At 41.9% G+C, this 22,345-nt stretch overlaps 1 protein-coding gene and 1 long non-coding RNA gene across 3 annotated transcripts in view; one reads left to right on the top strand and one right to left on the bottom strand.

Moving 5' to 3' along the window:
- Positions 1-7,327: 7,327 nt before the first annotated feature.
- LOC133269252 (uncharacterized) lies at positions 7,328-9,723 on the bottom strand. Its single transcript, XR_009743388.1, has 2 exons — positions 9,441-9,723; positions 7,328-9,314 (listed from the first exon to the last, which is right to left on the bottom strand). It is a non-coding gene; the product is annotated as an uncharacterized LOC133269252 (long non-coding RNA).
- Positions 9,724-9,906: 183 nt separating this feature from the next.
- The window catches only part of TLK1 (tousled like kinase 1), a 70,045-nt gene continuing 57,606 nt past the window's right edge, over positions 9,907-22,345 (top strand). The window contains exon 1 of one of the 2 annotated variants that reach the window (XM_061453266.1): positions 9,907-10,395. In XM_061453266.1, coding sequence (XP_061309250.1) covers positions 10,251-10,395 — 145 coding nt within the window. In that variant the 5' untranslated portion in view covers positions 9,907-10,250. Of the gene's footprint in view, positions 10,396-21,868; positions 22,085-22,345 lie in introns of those variants that run through there. The other variant, XM_061453274.1, reaches the window with a different exon arrangement.

Below are 22,345 nucleotides of genomic sequence, written 5' to 3'. Positions count from 1 at the left end.
CAAAAATCTCCATTTAACATCTTAATAGTTATAAAATGGATGTTCTGGACAACAGAACTGTATTTTAAGAAATAATGTAATTAATCAAGAATAATATTATTTTTGTTAAATTTAACACAGTACTATGATTTTTGCCATGTCATTGATTGTATCACTCAATATGACAGCCAACTCTACCATCATTATTAACAGAATATAGTGAGTATTGAATAAAGCTTTTGCAAAGATATATTTGTGCAAGCTGGCTAAAAAAATGTTAATAGAATATGCCATTATAAAAATCTGGGGGCTGTTTATCTGATTTGGTTTGTTTGGTGGGATTTTTTTGACACATTTATGTTTAAAAATTGCAAAAGCTTGTATTCTTTACTTTTCCATTTTCTGAATTATTTCTTATTTTACATGGCAGTTTGTTTTATATTCTAAGTCTTTTGCTGCCTACAACACCTGTACCGTCTAACCTATAGCAGCCAAGTTAAGAGGGAGTAGGTTCTTTAGTAGTGAAAGCATTAGGAGGGAAAAAAAGGAGATTGGCGGAAAAAGACCTTGAAAGGTCATCCCAGTCCATCCCTGTTCTGAGGCAGGAAACGGGTAACTGGCTCATCTCTGATAGATGTTTGTGTAGGCTGCTGTTAAAAACCACAAATGAAGGGGATTCCACAACCTCCATAAACCTATTCCATCTAATCTAGACTTTAAATTGAGGGATTTTTTGTTGCTTCATTTTTTCATCATCTTCTTTGCTGCAGATTAAGCAATTACTTGTTATAGTTCAGGTGGCAACTGTTGATTGTGGCTTTCTCTATGCTGCCTTTAAAAATACGCTTTTTCCCCCATTCTTCTTTTTCTGAGGAAGCCAAGCTTCATTCCTTCAACCTTTCCTTGTAAGTCATATTTTCAAAATAACTTATCATTCCTGTTTATTTCATTTCAACTCCATCCAAATTATTGAAATTGTTCTTGGGAGTGCATTGCCCAGAATTGCACAGAATGCTCCAGCTGAGGCCTCAGCGGCACTGAAGATTGCAAAATAATTAGGTCCTGCATCTCACATACTGCACACTTCCTAATACATCCTGGAATGTAAAATGCCTTTCTGCAGCATCCTCATGCTGTTGACTCATATTTAGTTTGAAATCCACTTGAACCTTTCTATCCTTCTCTGCAATCCTGTCGCCTTGTGAAAGTGTCATCATATTACACTGATATACTCTGTTTTATTTTTGTCATGGGTAGTACTTGTTTCTCTGTACATAATATGAGCTTGTTGCAGTTATACTGTTTCCCACACTATCTAGATATTTTGAATTCTGATCTGTTTTCCTATATATTTGCAGCCCCCTCCCACATTTTTTGCAAATCTTACAAGCTTACTTACTCCCTATTCTATTATCCAAGCTGTTCAATAAAAAATTGAATAGAATAGGATGGATGAGAAATCCCTGAAGGATGTTACTGCAGTGCCATCCTGCTTTGTCAGTAAACTGTTAATAAATACTGTTTGGGAGAAATATTTAACTAGATGTGTATCAAGTGTTCCTTGATTTCATCTACACCTTTTTTCATACTGCAGGAAAAATTAGAGAGGACCCAACTAAAAGCTTTGTTAAAGCACGGATATCACATTTCTGCTTCCTTCTTGTTCAGTAGGCCTGTTGCCCTTTCTAAGAAGGAAATTAGAGCGGTTTGACACAATAATAATCCTAAAATTACATTTTAATGTCTTATGGCTTAATTGTTTTCTATCGTATTGTTATCTACATGCCTATACACTAACTGCCTAATAACCTATGATATTATCCCTCAGAGATGGATGAAGTATTTATGGAAGTTAGGCCAGTTGAACTCTAATACCTAAGGCAGGCAGTATTTTCATCCTTTCTCTTCTTCTAGGGCCTCCCTTGTACTCCACAAGTTCTCAAAAAAAAAACCCCGAAACCAAAAGAAATCACTCCCACCCGGAATCATCATGCAGAGATTATAGTATCTTTTAAAGTGCTCCAGGGTCATTTTTAGCACATTCTCTTATGGAGACAAGTTTATATGATCACACTGAATGACCACTCAGACCACACCGTGCCTTTTGAACTTGTTGCTCACTTTCCAACTGAACTGGACTGAGTAGTTGTGGTCTCAAAGCTACCACATTTCTGTAGGTTTTGTGAAAATGAGCAGGTAAATAGAGTCTCCTCCATGGCAACAAGAAATTCAGTGTAAATGAAACCATGATATAAGGCACTGGAATACTCACAGAAGAACATTATGAATATTCCAGCCATAAATGTCAGTCTGAGCTTTTGCTCTGGGCTAATCCAAACAGGAGACACAAGGCTATAGGGAGGCAGTCTTTATCCACTGCATTCTGAACTACACATTTAAGTCAGCAAGATTGGAAACTAACGTCTTAATACCATTTAACCCATTCATTCCCTTTTCTGATTTGTGCTTCTTGGACCTTTGTTAAAATCAATTGCTTTGCATATCTGATGCTAAGATCTTCGTAGATACATTAGGCAAAAAAGAGCATTGAATATTTTAGTCTTCTCTGTGTCACATTATTTGCTATCTTTCATTTTAGATACTGGATTTGAACCTTCCTTTATCTCCCTTACCCTATGTGTGTGTGTAACCTCTTATTGGCTTTTAGGTCCTTTCCTAATTTAAGTCATTTTGCCTTTAGTCTTCCCGATTTGTTCCCCGTCTGAGCATGCTATTCCTTTAAACTCATTTTCAATCATCTGTTTTTGTTTCCACTTTTTTGTGTGATCCCTTCTTGTTTTTTTAGTTAATCGAATAGCTCCTGTTGAAGCCTCGCTGCTCTCTTTCAGTGCTTTCTTTGCATCAGGGTCTTCTGCTGTTGTGCCTTTAATACACTTCTTTCAGTAACTGTTGGCTCTACTATGCTCCCATTTCCTTCTGAATTTCTTCCAAAAGATCTACCCACCCATTCATTCCCTAAGCCAACTAAAATCTGCTTTTGGAAGCCCATTCTCTTTCTGCCACTCCATGCTTTCTTTGGCATCATTGATTTTATTGTTTTGTGATCAGTTTTATACATGTACCTTCCACCTTTGTCTTAATCAGGAAATATTAACTGATAAGGTAAATAATATTCAAAACAGCCTTTCCTCTCTTACCTCCTCAAGTCTCTGCAACCACAAATAGTTGTTCTCAGTACCCTTCAGGAATGTGCTGGGCAGCTCCTCTCTTGTACAGCAATTTTCCAGGACTGCAAGTGTGTTGTATGTGGAGGGGTGGTAGGGGAGAAGGAAAGGGTGTCCCAGATCTGCTGACTGTGGGGTTGTTATCTTTTTCTTGGAGGAATATGACAACTCTGGACAAAACCAGGGATAGGTCACTAGTCTAAGTGGGTGTCAGATCAGATGGAGCAAAGCAGCTCCCCTCTTCCCAGCACAGGAGCATTGCAGAGCGAGGCAGCAGAGCAGCTCACCTGCAGCTGGAAGGGAACGGAGGTGCGGAATCTGTAAATTGTATTACTGATATTTTAATATCTAGTATTGCACCATCAGTCTGGCTTTTTGTTGATGATCAGGCCAAAAATTGAAGTCACTATTCAACAATTAGAAAAAAAAAAAAACCAAACCCAACAACTGTAAACTGGTATGACTTTTGCCTGAAAAAAGCATCAAGACATGCCCCATTACTATTAGAAACCACACACAGACATGGCTCTCTGCAAACACTGTCTGTCTCTAATGGCTTAAAATCAAAGGCAACAAAATAAGCTCCAGGCTAGGCAGATACTTCAGGACAGAAGATATAGGGTGTATAGAGTGAGACAGAAGTACGAAAGATGTGTGGAAAAGCATGAGCTTAAAAAACAGAGGAAGCCTGAAAGATAAGAGGGGCCTGTTTACCTGACAGCAGCATTATAAAAGGAATAGTCTGAGTGTATGAAAAAAATTGCAGGGAACAGCAGACAAGTAGATTGCAAAGAACATGGGAAGAAAAGCAATAGAATGAAATGAAAACAGACAGGTGGGGAAAAAGAAAGTGAATGTAGCATCCATCAGGATGGGTTTTTCTTTTCTTCACCAGGGAACATTTAAAACCAAATTACTTTTTATTAAAATGACAAACACAAGAAGGGATTATAAAACTGTCCTTGATTCTGACTGGAATGTAGCTAATAATCTTAGTAGCTAGAGCAGGGAGACCGGAGTTCAGGGGAACATTTCTATGGTAAAAAAAAAAACACTGTTTAATTTCTGTGTTTGGTTTGAAGGGAAGCTGTTTTTAGGCTTCTTAGAGATTTGGAGTACAAATAACCACAGCAGAGGTGGATCACTGGATCTGACTGATGTTGATGATAGCAAAGGTAGGATAAATGCAGTTTGACAATTACATCAATGATAAAAATGTATCTGTGCTTACATGGTGTTTGTGTCTGTTTCTCAAATGTAGGTTTAATGTGATACCATTTTCTTTCATTTTGGCTTCTCTGCATTTTGATATGCTGGTATATTTAGGGAAGATATTTTTGCTAGTATATTATTTATGTATGTTTTTGTTACCTTGTAACTCAGAGTTGCTAGGAAATGCTATATTAAAAAAATTATAAAGCATGTAGTGCAGTATATGGCTCAGGGAGAGAGCTCTAATGCAGTGAGCCTCAAAATTGATGGAATCAAGCTCTAAATAACTTTTTCCTATAAAAATATTATTGCTCTAAATCAGTTTTAGAAAACTTTACCTAAGCTCAAAAATGAATGTTAGTACAATTGCAACATTCCTGTTTGCTCATAAATAGAAATGCTATGTGAGAACCAGGTGCAGAAGCTGTTACAATCTGAGGTGGTGTTCTATCACAGCAATGCACTTGCTGTCACAGTTACTTGGCATTTTTAGCTTGTATTTGTGCCAAAACTGCATTTTCAATCTTCTGAGCCTACAGGACATAGACTGGAAGATTCTAGTCATCATTCCAGCTCATACTAGCTAGGAGCGCATTAGTCTGATACAGGGAGAGTCCATATGTGGGCTCAGCTGTGTCAAAAGGACAGTGGTTTTGAGCTACAAACTTCCAGCATTCCCTGAGACAGAAAACAGCATTTTCTTCTCCAGACCTGTTTTCCCAGCATACTACATTCCATCTAACCTAGAAATGTCATAAATACATAACTTTGATGATGAAATAATTTAGGCATTTTCTACTTTAGCTGCTGTACTGGTATGTCTATTTAGCTACAAGAGTATTTTACACTCTGATAGTTAAATCAGATTGACTGCTGGTGTTGGCATAGATATAGGATGTGTGTATGTCCTCCTATGTATGGATGGGGTAGGTGAGTGCATGTGCAGTTGTGTATACATATACCTATGTACAGAATTCATATATCTATTGGCAAATATAATAGCAAATACAGTGTGGCATACTGTAATAGCTTATGCTTTAAGAAAATACCACTGCAGGTCTATTATCCAAAGTGATAGGATGACAGGGAACTAGCTAAGAATTTTAAGCCTTCTTAACAAACAAAACCTCAGTTTCACTGGCATTGCAATTAATTGATGGGCTGAATCAAAGGACATGAATATTGCTTACAGATGAAAATTGCTTGTTTGAGAAAAGAACAGAAACAAGAGTAGGTAGCTCTATTGTTTGTCGAAGGAGCTAACTTGCTCCAACTCCAAGAAGATGGAAGAAAGCTACATATTAAATATTTCTGATTGAATATATGAAAAGGTAATAACAAAGAGATGTTATATCCTTGTTTGACCTGTTTTAGAACTCTTAATCAAAAGAAGCAGGTAAAGGAAATGGATACAAAATGCATCTATAGTAAAAACACTAGTAATCTCTGATTCCTGACATTTTAATCATCTCTGTCTTACAGAGACTGATTTAAGTTTGGAAGTGTACAATTTAATACCTTTCCAGGAACAGTGTCATTTGTCGTAGTTCTGAAAACACTCGACTTTCATTCCTAGAAGTATGAGCTTGCTAAGTCACATTCCTCTCCTACCTCTCCTTCTTCTTATTGTTCCGTGAATCTGAGGCCTTCCTTCTAATAATTGACATAATTTCAAAATGGCCTTATTTGGAACCTATATTTAAACATATGTTATTTATATAATTGGTTACCTGACATGAGCAGTCACTACTCCCAGGTGTTTCAGTATCTGCTGCTTACAGGAAACTTAAGCCAGTGAATTTCAGATTGTTTTTTTCCAGGAAAAAGAGGTAAGACATACCTGGGTATTAAGAACATGTATTATTTGTTGTTAACAGAGTACATATTTTTTATTAGGACATCAAAATGTATTCGGTGCCCGTGAACAGTGAAGCTGAGCATCTCAGAATAGGGAGGAAACTAATCTCTAACTGGTCCTACAGTCATAGCATATTCTTCCTCAAGAACACCTGGGATAAACTCTGGATTTTATGACAATAACGTTTGACAATAATGATTTTTCTTTGTTCTGTAAAGGGTGTATGTAAAAATGTTGAAATTTACGTTTGACCTGAGTGCACCATTTTCTTTATAGATGCGATGCAGATGTCTCCAGAAACCTGCTCCTGCTGTAATGTTATTTTCACTATGCAGTCCCATCAGTTCTGTTCTTCAAGCCATTTCCTTCACTATCAGCCAGTTAACTTCTCTTATGTTTCTAAAGATTATGGGGTAGATTGTGGACTTACTGTGAGAAAAGTTTCTTGCACAAATAATTCCAGTGGCAAAGTTGAAAGCTCTCACGATTTCAATGTTTTTCAGTATTATTATTGCTTGGCTTTTTTATCTTTGGGATAATGAAATGTCTTTATGCTTTTCTGTTTTTCAAGTGTCCTTGATTTGAGGGTTACTACTGTGATAAACCTTGCTAACTTCCATTTGACATGAGAAAAATAGCACATAGGTATTTCACTCCTCCCTGTTCTGATCTGAATTTTGAGATACTCTTCCTTACCAGTTAGCAAAACTAAATGAGCTCTCTTGGGCTTTGCCTAGAGTCAAGCTTTCCCTTGTAGGTAGGTATATGGCACCTTCTGCATTATTATCCAGTGCAATTCCATCGCAAGGGGATTTCCCCATATCTATTACCTGAAGTTATGCCTGATATTGATGATATGCAATGTTTACATAGGACACTTTGATAGCAGACTGTTTTGCTCCTGAAAACCAGAAGACAAAGATCTAGTATTTATTTTATATACATATTATTATTTTTAAGGAGTAAGTCATAGTTGCACCTTGACATAGTAGTTACTCGGTACTATTTGAATTGGGTTTAGTTTTTAACATTTTGGGTGCATGACACTGAGCTCACAGCTCACCACTGTAAGACAGAGGTTATCCATCTGGCCGGAGGACCTTAAAGTTTTATTGCAAAATGAAGGCAGGGCTTTCAAGGGAAAGCATTATGCACACTAACGATGCTATGCAATAAAGCAAATCTTTTAGAATATGTTTGGAAATTTCCAAAAGGTATTAATGAAGATGTTCTTTCCTGCTATGATACTATTAAACTGGTAACACTGAAGCAATGCAGCTTTACAGATGAAGGGATACCTTAAAATCAGTGTCAGCACTAACACATTAAGAAAAGTTTTCTGGAAACTACAGAGGGAAAATATACCAGCTCTATGCACTTCTAAAGTTATGTGGATTGTTTTATCTGGAGATGATCTATGTAATTCACATTCTGCTTTCAGTTTACATCAACAGCTCACAAAACCATGAGATATAGCTCTTCTGCGTTACAGAAAGTAGACCCTGACCTGTATTTGCAGCAGGTACCCCATTCTGCCATGTAGGAGATGCTGTGTTTAAGGACTGTTCTGGTGATGAGTCCTGCAATATATGCCCCTTCACCCCTGGTCCCTCAGTGACATTCTTCTAACACATACTGAGATATTGCAAGTATCTGGTTTTTTTTCACAGTGTCAATTTATGACAATTTTAAAGACATCATGGCATTTTTGTAATATTTAAACTGCATGTCTGCTGGAAGAAGTAATGAATGAATGGGATCTTCCTCTTCATAGCCTGTTCCCCTAGTCAAAGCGACTGATGCTTTATTTAAACACAAAGTCCCAACTATCAGTGAAATGACTTGTAGGCAACAGTTTGTAAGCAAAAGCAGCAGAAAGAATGCTTGTTTATGTATGTTTTGGTAAGGGTAGCAGGGGTTTGCATTAAGTGGATGCAAATGAGTATAAACAAAGACTCAATTTCTGTAACTTACTGCTTCTTACTTGACAAGATTTTAAGAGCAGCATACTGCAGCAGGGTAAACTCATCAGGAAATGAGGTGCACATTCACTTAGGCTATTGTCTGGATTGTGGGACTGTAAGTATGTTTTGTTTTTAACCTTGCAAGAAGTTTCTATACCAGCTGCTAAATATTAATATTGTATTCAGTGAACTAGCACTGGTTTACTTCATGCCTAAGTACTAGCAATTTCCTGATATAATTTCCTTAGGTAAAGCCTGAGAAGTCTTCTCTAGGATCAAGACCTTAAAACTAAGTAAGTATCAGTTAAAGTAAAGATCCCTCTCCCCCCATGTATAACTGTTATTAAATATATGTCTGGAACAAACTTATTTAGCAAGTAAATATACTAATTTTTACTTCAAGTTAATACCAAATTGCTAAGAAACTTGCAGCTATGCTGTATACTTGTGGGAGGTGAAGAACTTGGATAATTTGACAGATGTCACTTTAAAAGGAAGAGACAGAATTGGTAATATCTGCCAGATCTGCCACCCAACATTAGTAGTCTATTCCTGCCTTTCTCAAAGAGGGGAAAGTAGGTTAATAGATGGCCAGGATGTCTCCACACAGCAACCACAAAATAAGAGCCATGCCTGGCTGATGAATATGCTTCTTTCTATATGCAGAATGCAATATATCTACAAACCATGACTTTCTTATTTCAAGTAATCTAACTCACTGTCATACCTAAGTTGCACCCATTCATTAAAAGGCTTTGTTCCAGAACTGACTTTGCCATGTATCTCACATTCTCAGTGAAGACTATGTTAGGTTTTAAGGATGGGAAAACTGAAAACTGGGTTTAAATTACGCTATGTCTGCACTTTAGTCTCATTCAAGGAGACGTACGTTCTGAAAGACGCACAGGTCAGTGTTGGTGCTCAGCGGAGAGCCCCAGCCTGTTGGGTGAGGCAGGTGAGCGCTGGTGGCGCCTGGCACATGGCTCCTGCTGAGCTGCAGCTCATCTAGCGGGAGCTGCTGCTTTGCAGCGAGGCAGGTTACGGCTGGCGAGCAACACCTTTTCCCTCAGGGCAACAGCTTCTTTCGGGTCCCGCCGTCTCCATCGCCACACCTCCCTGCTCGGGAAAAGAAAAACACTTGAAACCCGGCACAGCCGAGGAAGAAATGCAGCAAACACAACGCGCACCCGCACCGCGTTGGGGAGCGCTCCGCTCAGCCCCGCCGTTACCGCCCGTACTCACCGCAGCACCGGGCTGGGCTCGCCCCCTGTGGTCCCACGCCAGGTGGTGCCGGGTCTCCTGCGCGGCCTCAGCCGCACCGCACACCGCCTCGCTCCTGCCCTCGGGCCGGCCGCCGCGCCTTCCCTAGCGGGTGGCAGGGCAAGGCGAGGAGGCCGGCCCGAGGGCTCCGGCGCGTGCTGACCGGGCCGCCCAGGAGACTCGCACGAAGGGAAGCACCGCGGCCTCAGGGGAGCCACCCCCGGCCCCGCCGCCGCAGCCGGCGGAGCGCTGCCGCGGCGCGGAAGGTGCGAGCTGGGCCGGGAAGGGAAGTGCCGGCCGCGGGACAGGGGTCAGTGGGCTTGGTCAGAGAGCGGGTAGGGGTCGGCCGGCGTTCTGAGGCCACGGGGCAGGTGCGTGCGCGGCGGGCGTCGCTTACCCGCCCGCCGCCCCTGGGCGGCTACAGCACGGCGGGGCTCGGCTGGGCGCCGGCGGAGCGCGGCGCTCGCTCGGCTCACGATAGTGTTTGCGCATGACCCCTCCCCGCCTGCGCCCTCCCCTCCCCGGCGGCAGCGGGGAAGGTTAGTCTCAGACACAGGCGGCTGCTCGGCGGCGGCCGCGGCGACGCAGTGCAGAGGTGCGGGCAGGTTGCGCTGGCCCCGCGCCCCGTCTCTCCTGCGCCCCGCCTGCCTCCGGAGCCCGCTCCCCGCCGGCGGCCTCCCCGCGCCGGTGTCGGGCCGGCCCCCCGGCCATGAGCGCGGTGCTGGGTGTCCCCCCGCCGCGCCGCCTCCCCCGCCGCCCCCGGCGGCTGCCGGGCTCCAGGAAAGTAGCTTGATGAGTGTCCAAAGTAGCAGTGGAAGTTTGGAGGGGCCGCCATCTTGGTCCCGGCTCTCCACGTCCCCACCGAGCCTGCAGGGCTGCTCCGCGGCGGCGGCCTCCCAGCTCCACGGCGCGCCGCCCGGCAAGCCGCCCAAGGAAGGTAATCAGCGCGCCGCGGGGCTGCGCGGGGGGCCCGGCCCTCGGGGAGGGGCCCGGCAACGGCCGCCGGAGGCCGGTCCCGGGCTGGCGGGGAGCGGTGGTGGTGGTGGTGGTGCGGGGTCAGCGTTGGGCCCGGTGGCGGCGAGAGGAGCCTCGGGCGCTGGGTGAGCGGGGCCCCCGCACGCGCCTCTCGCCGCCGCTCGTCAGCGCGGCGGCGCCTTGTTTCCCCCCGCGCCTCCGGGCCGCGGAGGGGGATCGGCCGCGCTCCCTCCGCTCCGGGGCCGAGCGCCCTCCCGCCCGCAAGAGCCGCTCGAGTCTCCTCCCGCCGCGGCTCTCCTCGGGCGGCCGCTCGAAATCGGTTCCCCTCCGCCAGCGGCAAAGTAAAAGTGCTGCGCCGGAGGATGCGGCCGTTGTTGCTAGATGAAGGGAGTCGGGCACTTTTGGCATCATGGAGGTGGGGAGGAGAGAGGGGCCGACACCGGCGTGTTCGTCCCCGTGGGGAAGGCTCCCTCGGGGTGGCTGGTTTTGCGGCCAGAAGTGACAGGGCGCCTTACGGCCACCGCGGAATGACTGCAACTTTCCCCTGTCCTCCATCACGCCTTAGATGATAATATTTTTCTCCTCCCTCCCCTGCTCCTCCCCTCTTGTGTTACACCGACAGCAGGGTGTTGTGGGTGTTTGCAGGGAATATCTGTATGAAGGTTATGAGCAAACAAGTCCCTTCGCTATTCCCTTTCGGGTATTGTCTGGTTTTCCTCCTTGTGTTGAAATGTATTGCCACAAGATGTAGCAGTTATACAGCTAGTGGATCGCTCGGTGCTTTTAGCTAAAATAACTACTTGCTGAACGCCGGTTAGTGGTGGAAGAGAACTTTTATACAGAGATACTTGCATACCGAGCAGTTGTATAATTTTACTCCATTTGCCCCGGTTTAATGAATACCATGTAGCATTTCTTGTGGCGTCCGCAGAATGTCATTGCCCAAGCAGGAAACTTGCTAAGTTAAAATAGAAATAATAGTGAAAATGGGAAGTCTTTGTTTTTCAGGTCTTCCTGTAGCTGCTTGCTTGCCTTTTTTTTTTTTTTTTTTTTTTTTTTTGTTGATAAGCAATGTAAGGACTTGGTAACAGGGATCTGACATCCTGGAAACATGCAACGCAGCCCGTGTTTCTCCATTTTCCACACCAGTAGTTGTCAGACTTGTATCACTCTGTGCCACTTTTGCACACGCTCCTGCAGGTAGATTGACATGAAATGCTCTAGAAAATACCTGGAGAGGAATTATGGTATATGTTAAAGATGCTGAGTAAAGTGGCAGGCATTTTGTGCTCGGCTGCTCTGGGAAACGGAAGCTTTCAGCAGAGCAACAACCACCGGCCAAATGTGTAGTTTAAGTTTACAGAGAGTAGGTTTCTTCAATGTTGCAACTTGTTACAAATATGCTGCACATAATATCCACATAGCATGTATACATTGAGATATTTTTTGTTGGATTCAGATAGCCAGCATACAGGCTTGAGAAGATTATTGCAGCACAACTTGCGTATCTTATCTATTTTAAAGAAAAAGGGTGTTCCTTGACTACCTCTATTTAGGCAAGGAAGAACATTTTTGTGAAATTAATTTCTGACATAATGATTCTTTTTACTTTTTTCTTTCTTATGACTCATGCTGTTGGATTTTTCTGGGTACTGTAATTTACGTCTTCTAATATAGATTCAGGAGTTAAAGAGTAATCAAAACCCTGGTGTTTGCTTCGTTGCTATATGGTACTGTATTTGCATGGTGTTTCTGGGTCGGGATAATTGTGTGTCCTCACTAGGTAGTTCTGTTTGAAGACAGGCATCAGCTACCAGCCATGCTTGGTTTATATTTTGCATTCATGCTCTTGGAATGTTATCAGCACACCTTACTTCATGTATGTACATTCTACAGTGAAGTATCTTGCCTGAAAGCAATAGGCCCTGAAATATAAATATGTCAATATGCCATAGACATTGGCTTATATATGTGAAAGAATGATGTCAGATCAAACTAATAAACGTGCAGTATTTTCAGTGCAGTGTATTTATAGGAGCTTGTGCTCTCATCGATTCTGAACTTGTGATACTTTGTGATGTTACAGAGGTTATGAGCTTTGGAGCAGCGCATGAGGCTGCTGGCCCATACTGGATCAGAGCTGCGTTGCTGTGCTAATGCCTCTGCTGGTTCTGGGTGGATGATATTTCCAGGTTACGGTGCATTCAGTTCTTGGGTTGAGTTTGTGGCCCAGCCTGGCCTTCGCCTTTGAGGATTCAAACCTCTGTGACAGTTATGCTCATGTTGCCTTTGGATGCACAGGCCTTCACTGCATGAACCACGTGTGATGTGGTTTATCTGACCTTACCTGTGATTCACTATGAAAGCTTGGCAACAGCCCACATCTCTCTATGGGTTTTCAAGGGTTCTGATTTATTTAGAACAGAAACCTCCAGCACCCTGATTTAGAAAGTCCTAAAAATATTCTCTGAAGCTGTAATACGGAGAAAGCAAAAAGAAAAGCTTTGACCTTATCTTCTAAAGTTTTAAAATGTAAGGACTGGGATGAACATAAATGCAGTTGCATCTATATACTTTCATTGTACCAGAACTGTCTCTTGTTTGCATTTCAGTATAGATTGTAACTATCTGTAGTTATGTCAATTATTTTATATGCCGATAATTGATGTGTGGGATATGTGGTCAGTTATTCAATAGCCATGCAATAGATGCTATTGAGAATTTAGGAGGACTGTTATGTGTATTATTTTACATAAGGTATGTGATCATGGGACTAAATCCTATGCCACAGCTCACATAACTGCAGTCGTGCAACTTCATGTTTGAAGTTTCTTAACTTTTGACTGCTTTATGCGTGCAACTAAAAAGACAAGAGCACATAGTTAGAGAATGCTGTTTTGTAAATGGGGGATGTTCAGGCCACTGCTGACAAGGCAGAGAGGCAGAAGAAATTTCCTGAATCATGCAATGGTTTGAAGGGACCTTAAAGATTGTCTGGTTCCAGCCCACTGCCATGGGCAGGGGCACCTTCCACTAGACCAGGTTGCTCAAAGCTAACCTGTCCTGGGACACTTCCAGGGATGGAACATCCACAGCTTCTCTGGGCAACGTATGCCAGTGTCTTGCCACCCTCACAGTAAAGAATTTCTTCCTTATATCTAATCTAAATTCTCCCTTGTCCTATCACTACATGACCCTGTAAAAAGTCCCTCTGCAGCTTTCTTGTAGGCCCCCTTTAGGTACTGGATGGCTGCTGTCAGGTTTCCTCAGAGCTTTCTCTTCTCCAGGCTGAACAAGCCCAGCTCTCTCAGCCTGCCTTCATAGGAGAGGTGCTCCAGCCCACTGAGCATCTTCGTGGCCTCTTCTGGACTCACTCCAGCAGGTCCACATCCTTCTTATGTTGGAAGCCCCAGAGCTGAACACAGTACTCCAGATAGGGTCTCACCAGAGCAGAGTAGAGGGGGAGAATCACCTCCCTCAACCTGCTGGTCACAGTGCTTTCCATGCAGCTTTCTGGGCTGCAAGTGCCCATTGTCAGATCATGTTGAGCTTCTTCCTCAACCAACGCCTCGAAGATTTGAGAGATACATATGGGTGTTTTGGAATAGCTTCTCTTTTGAGGTGGGAAGCAGTGCCACAGTGTCTGGTAGTCAAGCATGATGCAAGTTATTTTTTGTTTGTGCTCATGGCTTTTGACACTTTACTAAAAGTAAAACAATGCCAAATACAACTTTGAATTACCATGACAGGAATGTACATTTCAGTTTTCAAATTTGAGGCCAAATTAACGTATGATGACAAAATGGTAAATAAACTCAGCACATGTATCTGAAACACTTTGGAGAACTAATGCGGTAGGAGTAATAAATTTTGTTGGTAATTTTTTTCTTTTAAATTGGATAAATGTATATTATTTTTATTTATTGTTACCTAAAATGTAATGGTAGTTGTCTGTTATAAAGGTACAGCTTTTCCTCAAGTTTGCAGTCTAGAAAACGTTTCTAGATGCCAGGTTGTATCGCATATGCTACATATAGTGTATTAGTCCATGAACATGAAAGATACCTGATCTTACTAAATCTTCCTGTTTTTTTTTTTTTCTCTGTTGTTTTCTTATAGTGTAAAAGCTCAGCTGCTTTATTTGCTTAACCAGTAAGTTCTCAGTAAGTTTGTTGGGTTTTGTCATTCAACTGTAGATTGAGAATTTGATGGATTTGGCCAGTTCACGTGAGGACAGAATAAAATGAGAACACTTGACATTTAAAGATGGTGGTATGTTTTTACTTAGGATGAGCACAGCAATCATGAAAGATTATTTGGGCTGGCTGTAGCATGAGCAGGTGTTGTGGAAGACTTCATGTTGTTCCATTGGTATGCAGAGATTCTAGCTTGCATTATTGTTGCTGGTTTTGTTGAAGATGTGTTTCTCATAGTGAGCTGATGCTAATGCCAAATTCTGGTGAGATTTTGTAGCATGCCCACATGAGAAAAGGTGACCTTTTTTAATATAGGTCCTTGTTTGAATCTGGTTTTCTGAAAGGCAAGTGCTGCAGAGAATAGAGCAAATTAGTGCTTGGGTGATTGTTTTATTTTAATTCTAACTTGGTAGAATGGAATTTCCCATTAACCTATTCTGTTTTAAAGGGAGAGAGAATCAATATGTTTAAGGACGGGCTGTATTTATTTATTTATTTATTATCTCAATTCAAAGAAAAAGTTTGTTATTTGTTTTTTCCCCTATGATTTTTTCTTGTTTGCTATTTCTTTCAGCAAGTAAATTTTTTTCTTCAGTAAGCTGTAATAAACTTGCAGACCAGAGTTGTTATTAACAAGCAATTAGTCTTGTCATTTCTTTGGATTTTCTTAAGGCTGGGTATTTCTAAATGATTGCAAAATACTGTTGGGAGTCCTGGGAAAGAGTACTGTATATATGTGCATCATGGTCAAAGTTAGGTCTACAGAATTTTGCTACCTGAAGAATGGAGGTTATGCAAATATAACAGGTTTAAATAATCCTTTATGCTTTCTGTGTTCTGGATACAAGGCTGTGTTTTGAAGTAGTACTTGCTCCCAATCCAGATTACTCCCATACTCAATTTGTTGCCCCTATGCTGAGGTGTTGTTTTTTTTTTACACGTGAGACCACTGAAGTTGGAAAACTGTGTTTATGCAGTGAAGCATTTTCCGAACTGTAGCTCCCCTGAAATGTAAAAGCACACAAGGAGGGGGGAAGAAGAGCTTTATGAACTTCTTCCTGTTCGGCTTGGTGTGTCTGCTGCAAAAGAGCAAAAGGGAAATTTGGTTTGCCAAATTGCTCTGAGTGGAGGTGAAAGTGGTTAGAGGAAGAAGAGTGGTCAGGTTTGCTGTTGAGAATGCCAGTGCTCCACTTGTCATTGTTGGAGAGCAGTTAAACAGAAACTGGCCACCATAATATAGTCCAGTTTCTCAGGTGGGCTTCCAAGTAGACAACTTCTAATGGCTGCTGAAGATAACAAGGGAAAAGCACTGCATTTTATGTTCAGTACTCAAGGGTTGAAGTTTGGTAGGAGTAGAGAAGAATTAGTAAGCATCAGAAGGTATTTTGAATCCTACATTTCCCTTCATCTTGACTCCGTCCTTATTGAGATGCTTTGTTAAGGTAGAACCTAAGGCTGTGCTTCCTTCCCAGGCACCTCTCTGGAGGTCTTACTCCCTTCTTTAATTCCTGAGCCGAGCACTGGAATACGCCAACAGAAGAATCCTGGCAAACCAGCATTTCCCTGGGGAGGATGCAGTAGGTGGCGGGAATATGAATGTGTGTAAGCTTTAATTGACCTTTGTCAAACTTAGTCGCCAAAGCATGGAGAAGAAGGACTTAAAGTGAGGCTGTATGGGCTGAAGTTTTAACGGGGGAAGGCTGGGGCTGTGCGAGCCTTTGGGGGTGGGTCTGTGCTAGAGGGCTTGACTGAAATCAGAGTGATTATATTACTAATTTTAATCATGACATAAATCAGCAAGCAGGAAATCCTGATTAAATAATTGTTTTTAATTTTATTTTGCATTTGTGCTTAATTATTTTTTCTAAAGAAAAGTTGATTCTAATTGGTCTAATTTGATCATGCCTTTTGCCAGGCAGGAGGGTATGCATCTATATGCATCTAAGTTATGCAGCTTAGTTCCTTAATGTTTAAGAAACATAATTCCCCATGCTGTAGATAGCTTTTAGCTAACTTTATTAGCTAACTAAAATGAATCCTAATTGTGCTAGATACATAAGAAGAAACAAATATATCCAAATGTGTTTTGCATTTAAACCAGATTAAGTAGACTTGTCTGTAGTTTGTGATATGAGTCCGTTATTTCCTGTCATCGCACCCTGTGAGATTTGGAGTTAATAGATCAAATCCAGTCACAGTTCCTTCTTGTTCATGATTTGGAAAAGAAAGCCAGGCTTTCTTATGTTCCTAGGTCTCCATTGCTCTTCAGCAGTTCCAAGTGAAACAACTGTTGAAGTGGTTGAACGGGTGAAAATGGCAGAAGCAGTTGCTGGTAAAAGCCAGCAACTGCTCAGAGCTCCGATTTGGCATCTTGCTGGCAGCTTCCAGCGATGTGATGGTTTGGCTGCCAGCAGAGCATAAAAGTTTATATTGTTTGAATGTATTTTTACCTTGTATGAATTTAATGGATCGTAAAGTTTAAACCTCACCAAGGATTGTTAATGCGTCAAGTTTAGCTTAAGCGTTTAATGCTGGAGTGTATTTTTAAAATAAACAACTAGGAAAAATTACCAACTCAGTGCTCAAAAGGCCATTGTAGCTTTAGCTGGAGAGGTCCTGGGACAGATGAATGTCCTCCAAGGAGTCAGAGATAAAGCTAGAGATTGTTGGATAGTTACACAACTGTGATGGGAATCTGGTTGCTTTGGAGATTACTGGAGCTTTTACGTGAAACGGAATGCCACAGAGAGGTTGTATGCCCTGGGACTGCCTCTGCATGCTGAGAGGTGGCAGCAGGAGCATTAAGCAATGTATCTTGCCTCATCATATCTGCACAGTTCTAAGTGGGTGGAAACTTAAAGGCTGCAGTGCTTTCTTTATAATGTCCTTAAGACCAAAGCACTTTGTACTCCTTTAAGAGATGAGGATGGTGGCAAGAAACTCCAGAGTGCCTTTTACAGGAAATGAAGCCTAACCGGAATTACTTGGAGATTGGCAACTGCTGGATTCCCTTTCTTTGGACTTCTAATACAGCTGTACGTATAAGAGAAAAGGAAGAAAAATACCTTTTTTTTCCTTTTTTTTATGTTAAGAATAACAGGTAATCTTGATGCTTTTAGAAAAATCCATTGTATGATGTCACATACACCCAACCTTTTAGATATTTAATTTTATGACTGTACCTGGAGCTCAAGGCACATAATAGCTTCAAGCACCCTGTCCTGCAGCTTTCCGGTGGGTTGCAAATTCTTATTTTTTTTGTAAGTAGTAGAACCTCTGAACTGCTACCTAAGGGCAGCAAATTGGAAAGTAACATTAAATACGCAAATATTTAAGTTGCTTTTCTTAACTCCTTTAAGTCTGACAGAATTTGATTTAGATCTGGTCTTCGCTTGGTGAGTGTCTGCCCTTGGCATCACAGAGGTCTTTCTCATTTCTCCACCACTGAACTCTTGGACTCCTTGGTTCTATGGAGAAAACCTCAGATGAGGCTACCAGTAGGATTTCTAATACTTCTTTCCTTCATTCTTGTGGCTTAGGCTAATCAGGCCTATGCACTGCATAGCTGTATTTGTTAAGTGTTGTGTTTTCTAGTTAATGCTGCATTCTCACAGGTTCCCCAGTTTTGTCCTACATTTTGCAGCTGTACTTCTGCCAGTGATTTTGTTGTTTGTTTTTTTTTTGTAGCGTAATACCCTCTTTCTAGCTATTTTGGACCATGGGGAGGTTGCTGTCTTTGGTTTTACTAGGAATAAGCTAAGAAATGGCAATGAGAGTCGTGTCCTTTAGTAAGTTGTTATTTTCATTATGAAGCAATTGAAAACATACACAATTAATAGTATTCATTTTAAGATCAGTAGAAATGTGCAGTTTTAAATTAAATATACAGAATTATAATTTAAAACATGTTTGTTTACAGGACAACTTCTAGTTTTGATGGACACTGGTGACTTACAACAAGGTTTATATTTTTGTAAGTGATATCGCTGTAAAGACCAACCATATTTGCACATATAAGATCATAATGAAACCAGGTCTTTCAATAAATATGTTTGTGTAGTGAAAAATATAGTAACTTTGAAATAGCTTTGTTATTTTATCTTTTACAAATACCATATTTATGCAGGAAAACATTTTGCAGGTATTATGCTGGAGGTCTTAATTTAGTGGCAAATTCTCTTAGTCTCGATAGGGAATAATCTGCTTTTAACAGTTCTTTTAAAAGTTTTATGAAAAGATGTATCAGAAGTTTTGAAACTTTGAAAAGTCCTTTGTTAGTGCTAAGTCATGGTAAGGTATATCCACGAGAGTCTTGCTGCCCTTGCAGCAGCTCTTTTCCCCCTGTGTGTCCCCTTCCACTGCTAGATGAGAATTTACATGGTGGTGTGAAGAGTGATGGTAGTCTGATTATCTTCATGAAGTAATTTTAGTTGTGGTAGTGCTGATTATAGATTATTAAGAATAGGTTTTTTGGTATGGGTCACTATGGGGTTTGGTTTTTTTGTTTCTCTTGCAAGTCAGGTATTCCTTGAGCTGGCTGTTGGTTGGGAGTGGTTGCTGTGTCTTTGATACATGGTCTAGAAACTTTTTGCTAGTGTTGCGTTTTAGTTTCAGTAGTTTTGTTCACAGTTCAGAACTATGATAGAAGGCTATGTAGCAAGTTTTCTGCAAGCTTCAACTTTCAGTAGACTAATTCTTGTTATAGTACCTTTGTATTTACTGTCATGAAGAGCCATTATGAGTGGGATTTTTGTATTTTAAAGTGAGATGAGAGGAATTCCTGAAGATGCAGGTTTAGAATTTTAAAATGAGATACAAAAAGCACTTTTTGCTGTGCACATTATTGCTTCAGTATGCTATTGCTTTCTGTGAAGTTCATTGCCTATTTAATTTACCTCTACTTACATAATCAGATTATGTATTACCTCTTTCTAACTAAATTGTATCATTAAATGATGGTGATACTAGTAATGCCTAAGAGGGGTAACGCCAGTATTCGTACTATGAAAGGCAAAAATCATGGTCTTTGCTTCCTTTTTAGATGGTATTTTGTATTCTGCATTCATAGATAATTTTCTTTTTTCAGTCTCTTGTTTGATACATGCTGTCACATCCAGAACATCCAAGTAGTTAGTATTAAGGAAGAGGCAATTTCTTATATCATGCATGTACACACTTTTATATATACACAAAATGTGTGTGTGAAGTCTTGATGAGCAGTCTGTTTAGTCATCAGGAATACTAATGTTGTTAGGACCCCCCACCCCCCATAGTAGTCTCATAAACAAGCTCAGCTTACACAAAAACTTCAGCTGCCTTTTAATAAAAATGTTCTAAATTCCTGTTGTCTATTATTAGATACTTCTTAAAAACCTGATTTATTTTTCCAAAGATGTGATTTTGTTAAACCTGCTGATGAATACTGCAGACGATACAAAATTTGGCTCCTAGATTGATCATGATAATTTTGCTGTATCTTGATTTTTAGCTTTTTATATGGGTGTTTGCTTCTAAACAAAATCATAGAGGAGAATAGAAACATGTAGAGTTCACAAAAAAGCAGAGTCTGGTTGTATATTAGATTATACATTAATGTTGTATTTCTTGTATTTTTTCTCCCTGTTGTACTTGCAACATATATCGTAATTTGGGAATGAAATGTTGAAGCTATGACAACAAAATAATTTCCAGTAAATGACCTTAATAGTGATTTTTTTTTTTTTTTTTTCCCCTTCTCTGTGTCGTGTGATTGAAAGTTGACCTGATTTGTTCTCCTGGCTAAATCGCAACGTGCTGTTCTCTCCGATCCTTTCACTTGTTTTTCTCTTCTAGAGAAGTGCAAACAACAGGCACCGACCTCTGCCAGTGTCTGACACCACTTTCCTGCTGTTTTCCTTAAATCTTTTTCTTTAAGTTTGTCCATACGAGAGAGAGAGAGAGAGAACCTGCTATTTTTACTTCTTTTTCTTCTTCTTGTGGCTTTGAAATCCCATTTTTCTAAGGGAAGCAATGATGAGGCAGCAGTACTAGTGACTGTCAGGAGCTGCAGAATCTGGCAGTGCGCCACTATCTGGGGGGGTTGTGTGTGCTCTCCCCTAGACCAGGTCCCTGAGCCTGCCTCTTCCCACTGCCCCTTTCCTTTCCTGACCAGTGTTGGGCCACAAGAGTGACCTCCAGTCTTGTCCTGCTCCTCTGCTTCCCCTGGGCTTCTCTGAACTGTCACTTTCCTCCCCAGATTGTGGTCCCTCTGCTCAGTTTCCATTTGTGCATGGTGTTGATTTTGCTGGAGGAAAGGTAGATTTTGACAAAGGGAGCAGTCGATGTGGTAGAAGCCAGAACCTTCCGGACATTCAAGCATTGACCGTCCATGCTCAGCTGGAAGTGCACTTGGTGGCATGGTTATGCACGGATGTAGCCGGGAATGTCTCCTCTCGTGTCCACTGGTGCGTTACCACGTGGGAGCACTGGACTGTAGTGCTGGCAGCAGTCGCAAGTGCTTTGTGCAGTAAAGAGTTCATGGGTGCCCGTGTCTAGAAAGACTGGAGAGGAACGTTGGTTTACCTTGGGTGTCAAAATCCTGCTTGGCCAACAGCTTCCTCTTGAGAAAAGGTGAAATCCATTTTCAGATTGTTGTGGATAAAGGACCAAATGAGGGATTTTGGGGAAATAACATATTTTTAGTATGCTTTAAGTCTGTAATAATAGAAATGCCTCATTTTCTTTTGGGTTTAATTCAAGACTGGTCATCACAATTGCTTTTTGTTACATCCATCGAGTCATTGAATCTGTTGGGTTTGTTGCATGAATAAGCCAAAGATACCGAGTAATTTCTGACTTCTCTCATTAGGAGAAATAATTGCATTAGGATGTATTACTTGCAGAGCAACATTTTGTTACATAAAAGCAGTAAATGAAGATATTGTTCGAATTAGTGATGGAGGTAGCTACCGAACCAGGTGGTGCGGCTAGCTGTTAGGGATGTAGAAGGGCTTCGTTGGAGACTCGGCTGGTATTTGTCCGACCGCCTCCTACCAGCCCCTGCGGGTGCACTCGCTCAGTTCCGTTTGCGTTTACCACCTGCTATTTAAAAGCTCTCCTGTCTCTTTAAAGTCACGCGGCCGTGTCACGTGAGCGTGCTCACCGCCGCCGCGTGGTGGTTGTAACTGCCGGCTGCCACCTGAGGGGGGCGCGTCCTGTCCGTTGGCCCTGCCGGAGCGGGCACGGCACGGCACGGCACGGCAAGGCAAGGGGGCCGGCCTCCGGCGCCACCGGCTTTTCTCCCTGGGAACTGCTGCCGGTGAAGCTTCCTCCTCACTGATGTGGTTTTGTACCGTTGCTTTTACCTGTTCTTAAACTTCAGTTGTCTTTTTGCCACACCAAAGCAGGGGAGGCTCATCAGGGCTTTAGCCTTATCTAACTGTCTCATTTGGACTCTGCCTTTTCTAACTGGTGGAGGTAAGCCTGGCTCAGCTCTGGATCCTCTCGAAGTCTGACGTAGATTTGTTGATAGATTTACTCAGTTTTAAAAAATCTCCCATGTAGTTAGCTTGGTTTAGTCACCCCCAAATTCAGGAGTGTGGGAGCATGCATGTTAAGTGTATGCCAAGTGAAAGGCACCCTCACTTCTTAGGTTTTGGTAACCTCCTGGTAGCACTGGCGCCTCTGTCAAATTGGCCGTAGGAGATAGGTTCCAGGAGGCCTGCTTCAACCATCCAA

This window comes from Pezoporus flaviventris, unplaced genomic scaffold (assembly GCF_033815535.1).
Source record: "Pezoporus flaviventris isolate CSIRO_AGI_PZ_B2104156 unplaced genomic scaffold, CSIRO_AGI_Pfla_v1 ptg000001l, whole genome shotgun sequence".
Lineage (NCBI taxonomy): Eukaryota > Metazoa > Chordata > Aves > Psittaciformes > Psittacidae > Pezoporus > Pezoporus flaviventris.
This window is presented reverse-complemented; position numbering and strand designations above follow the sequence as displayed.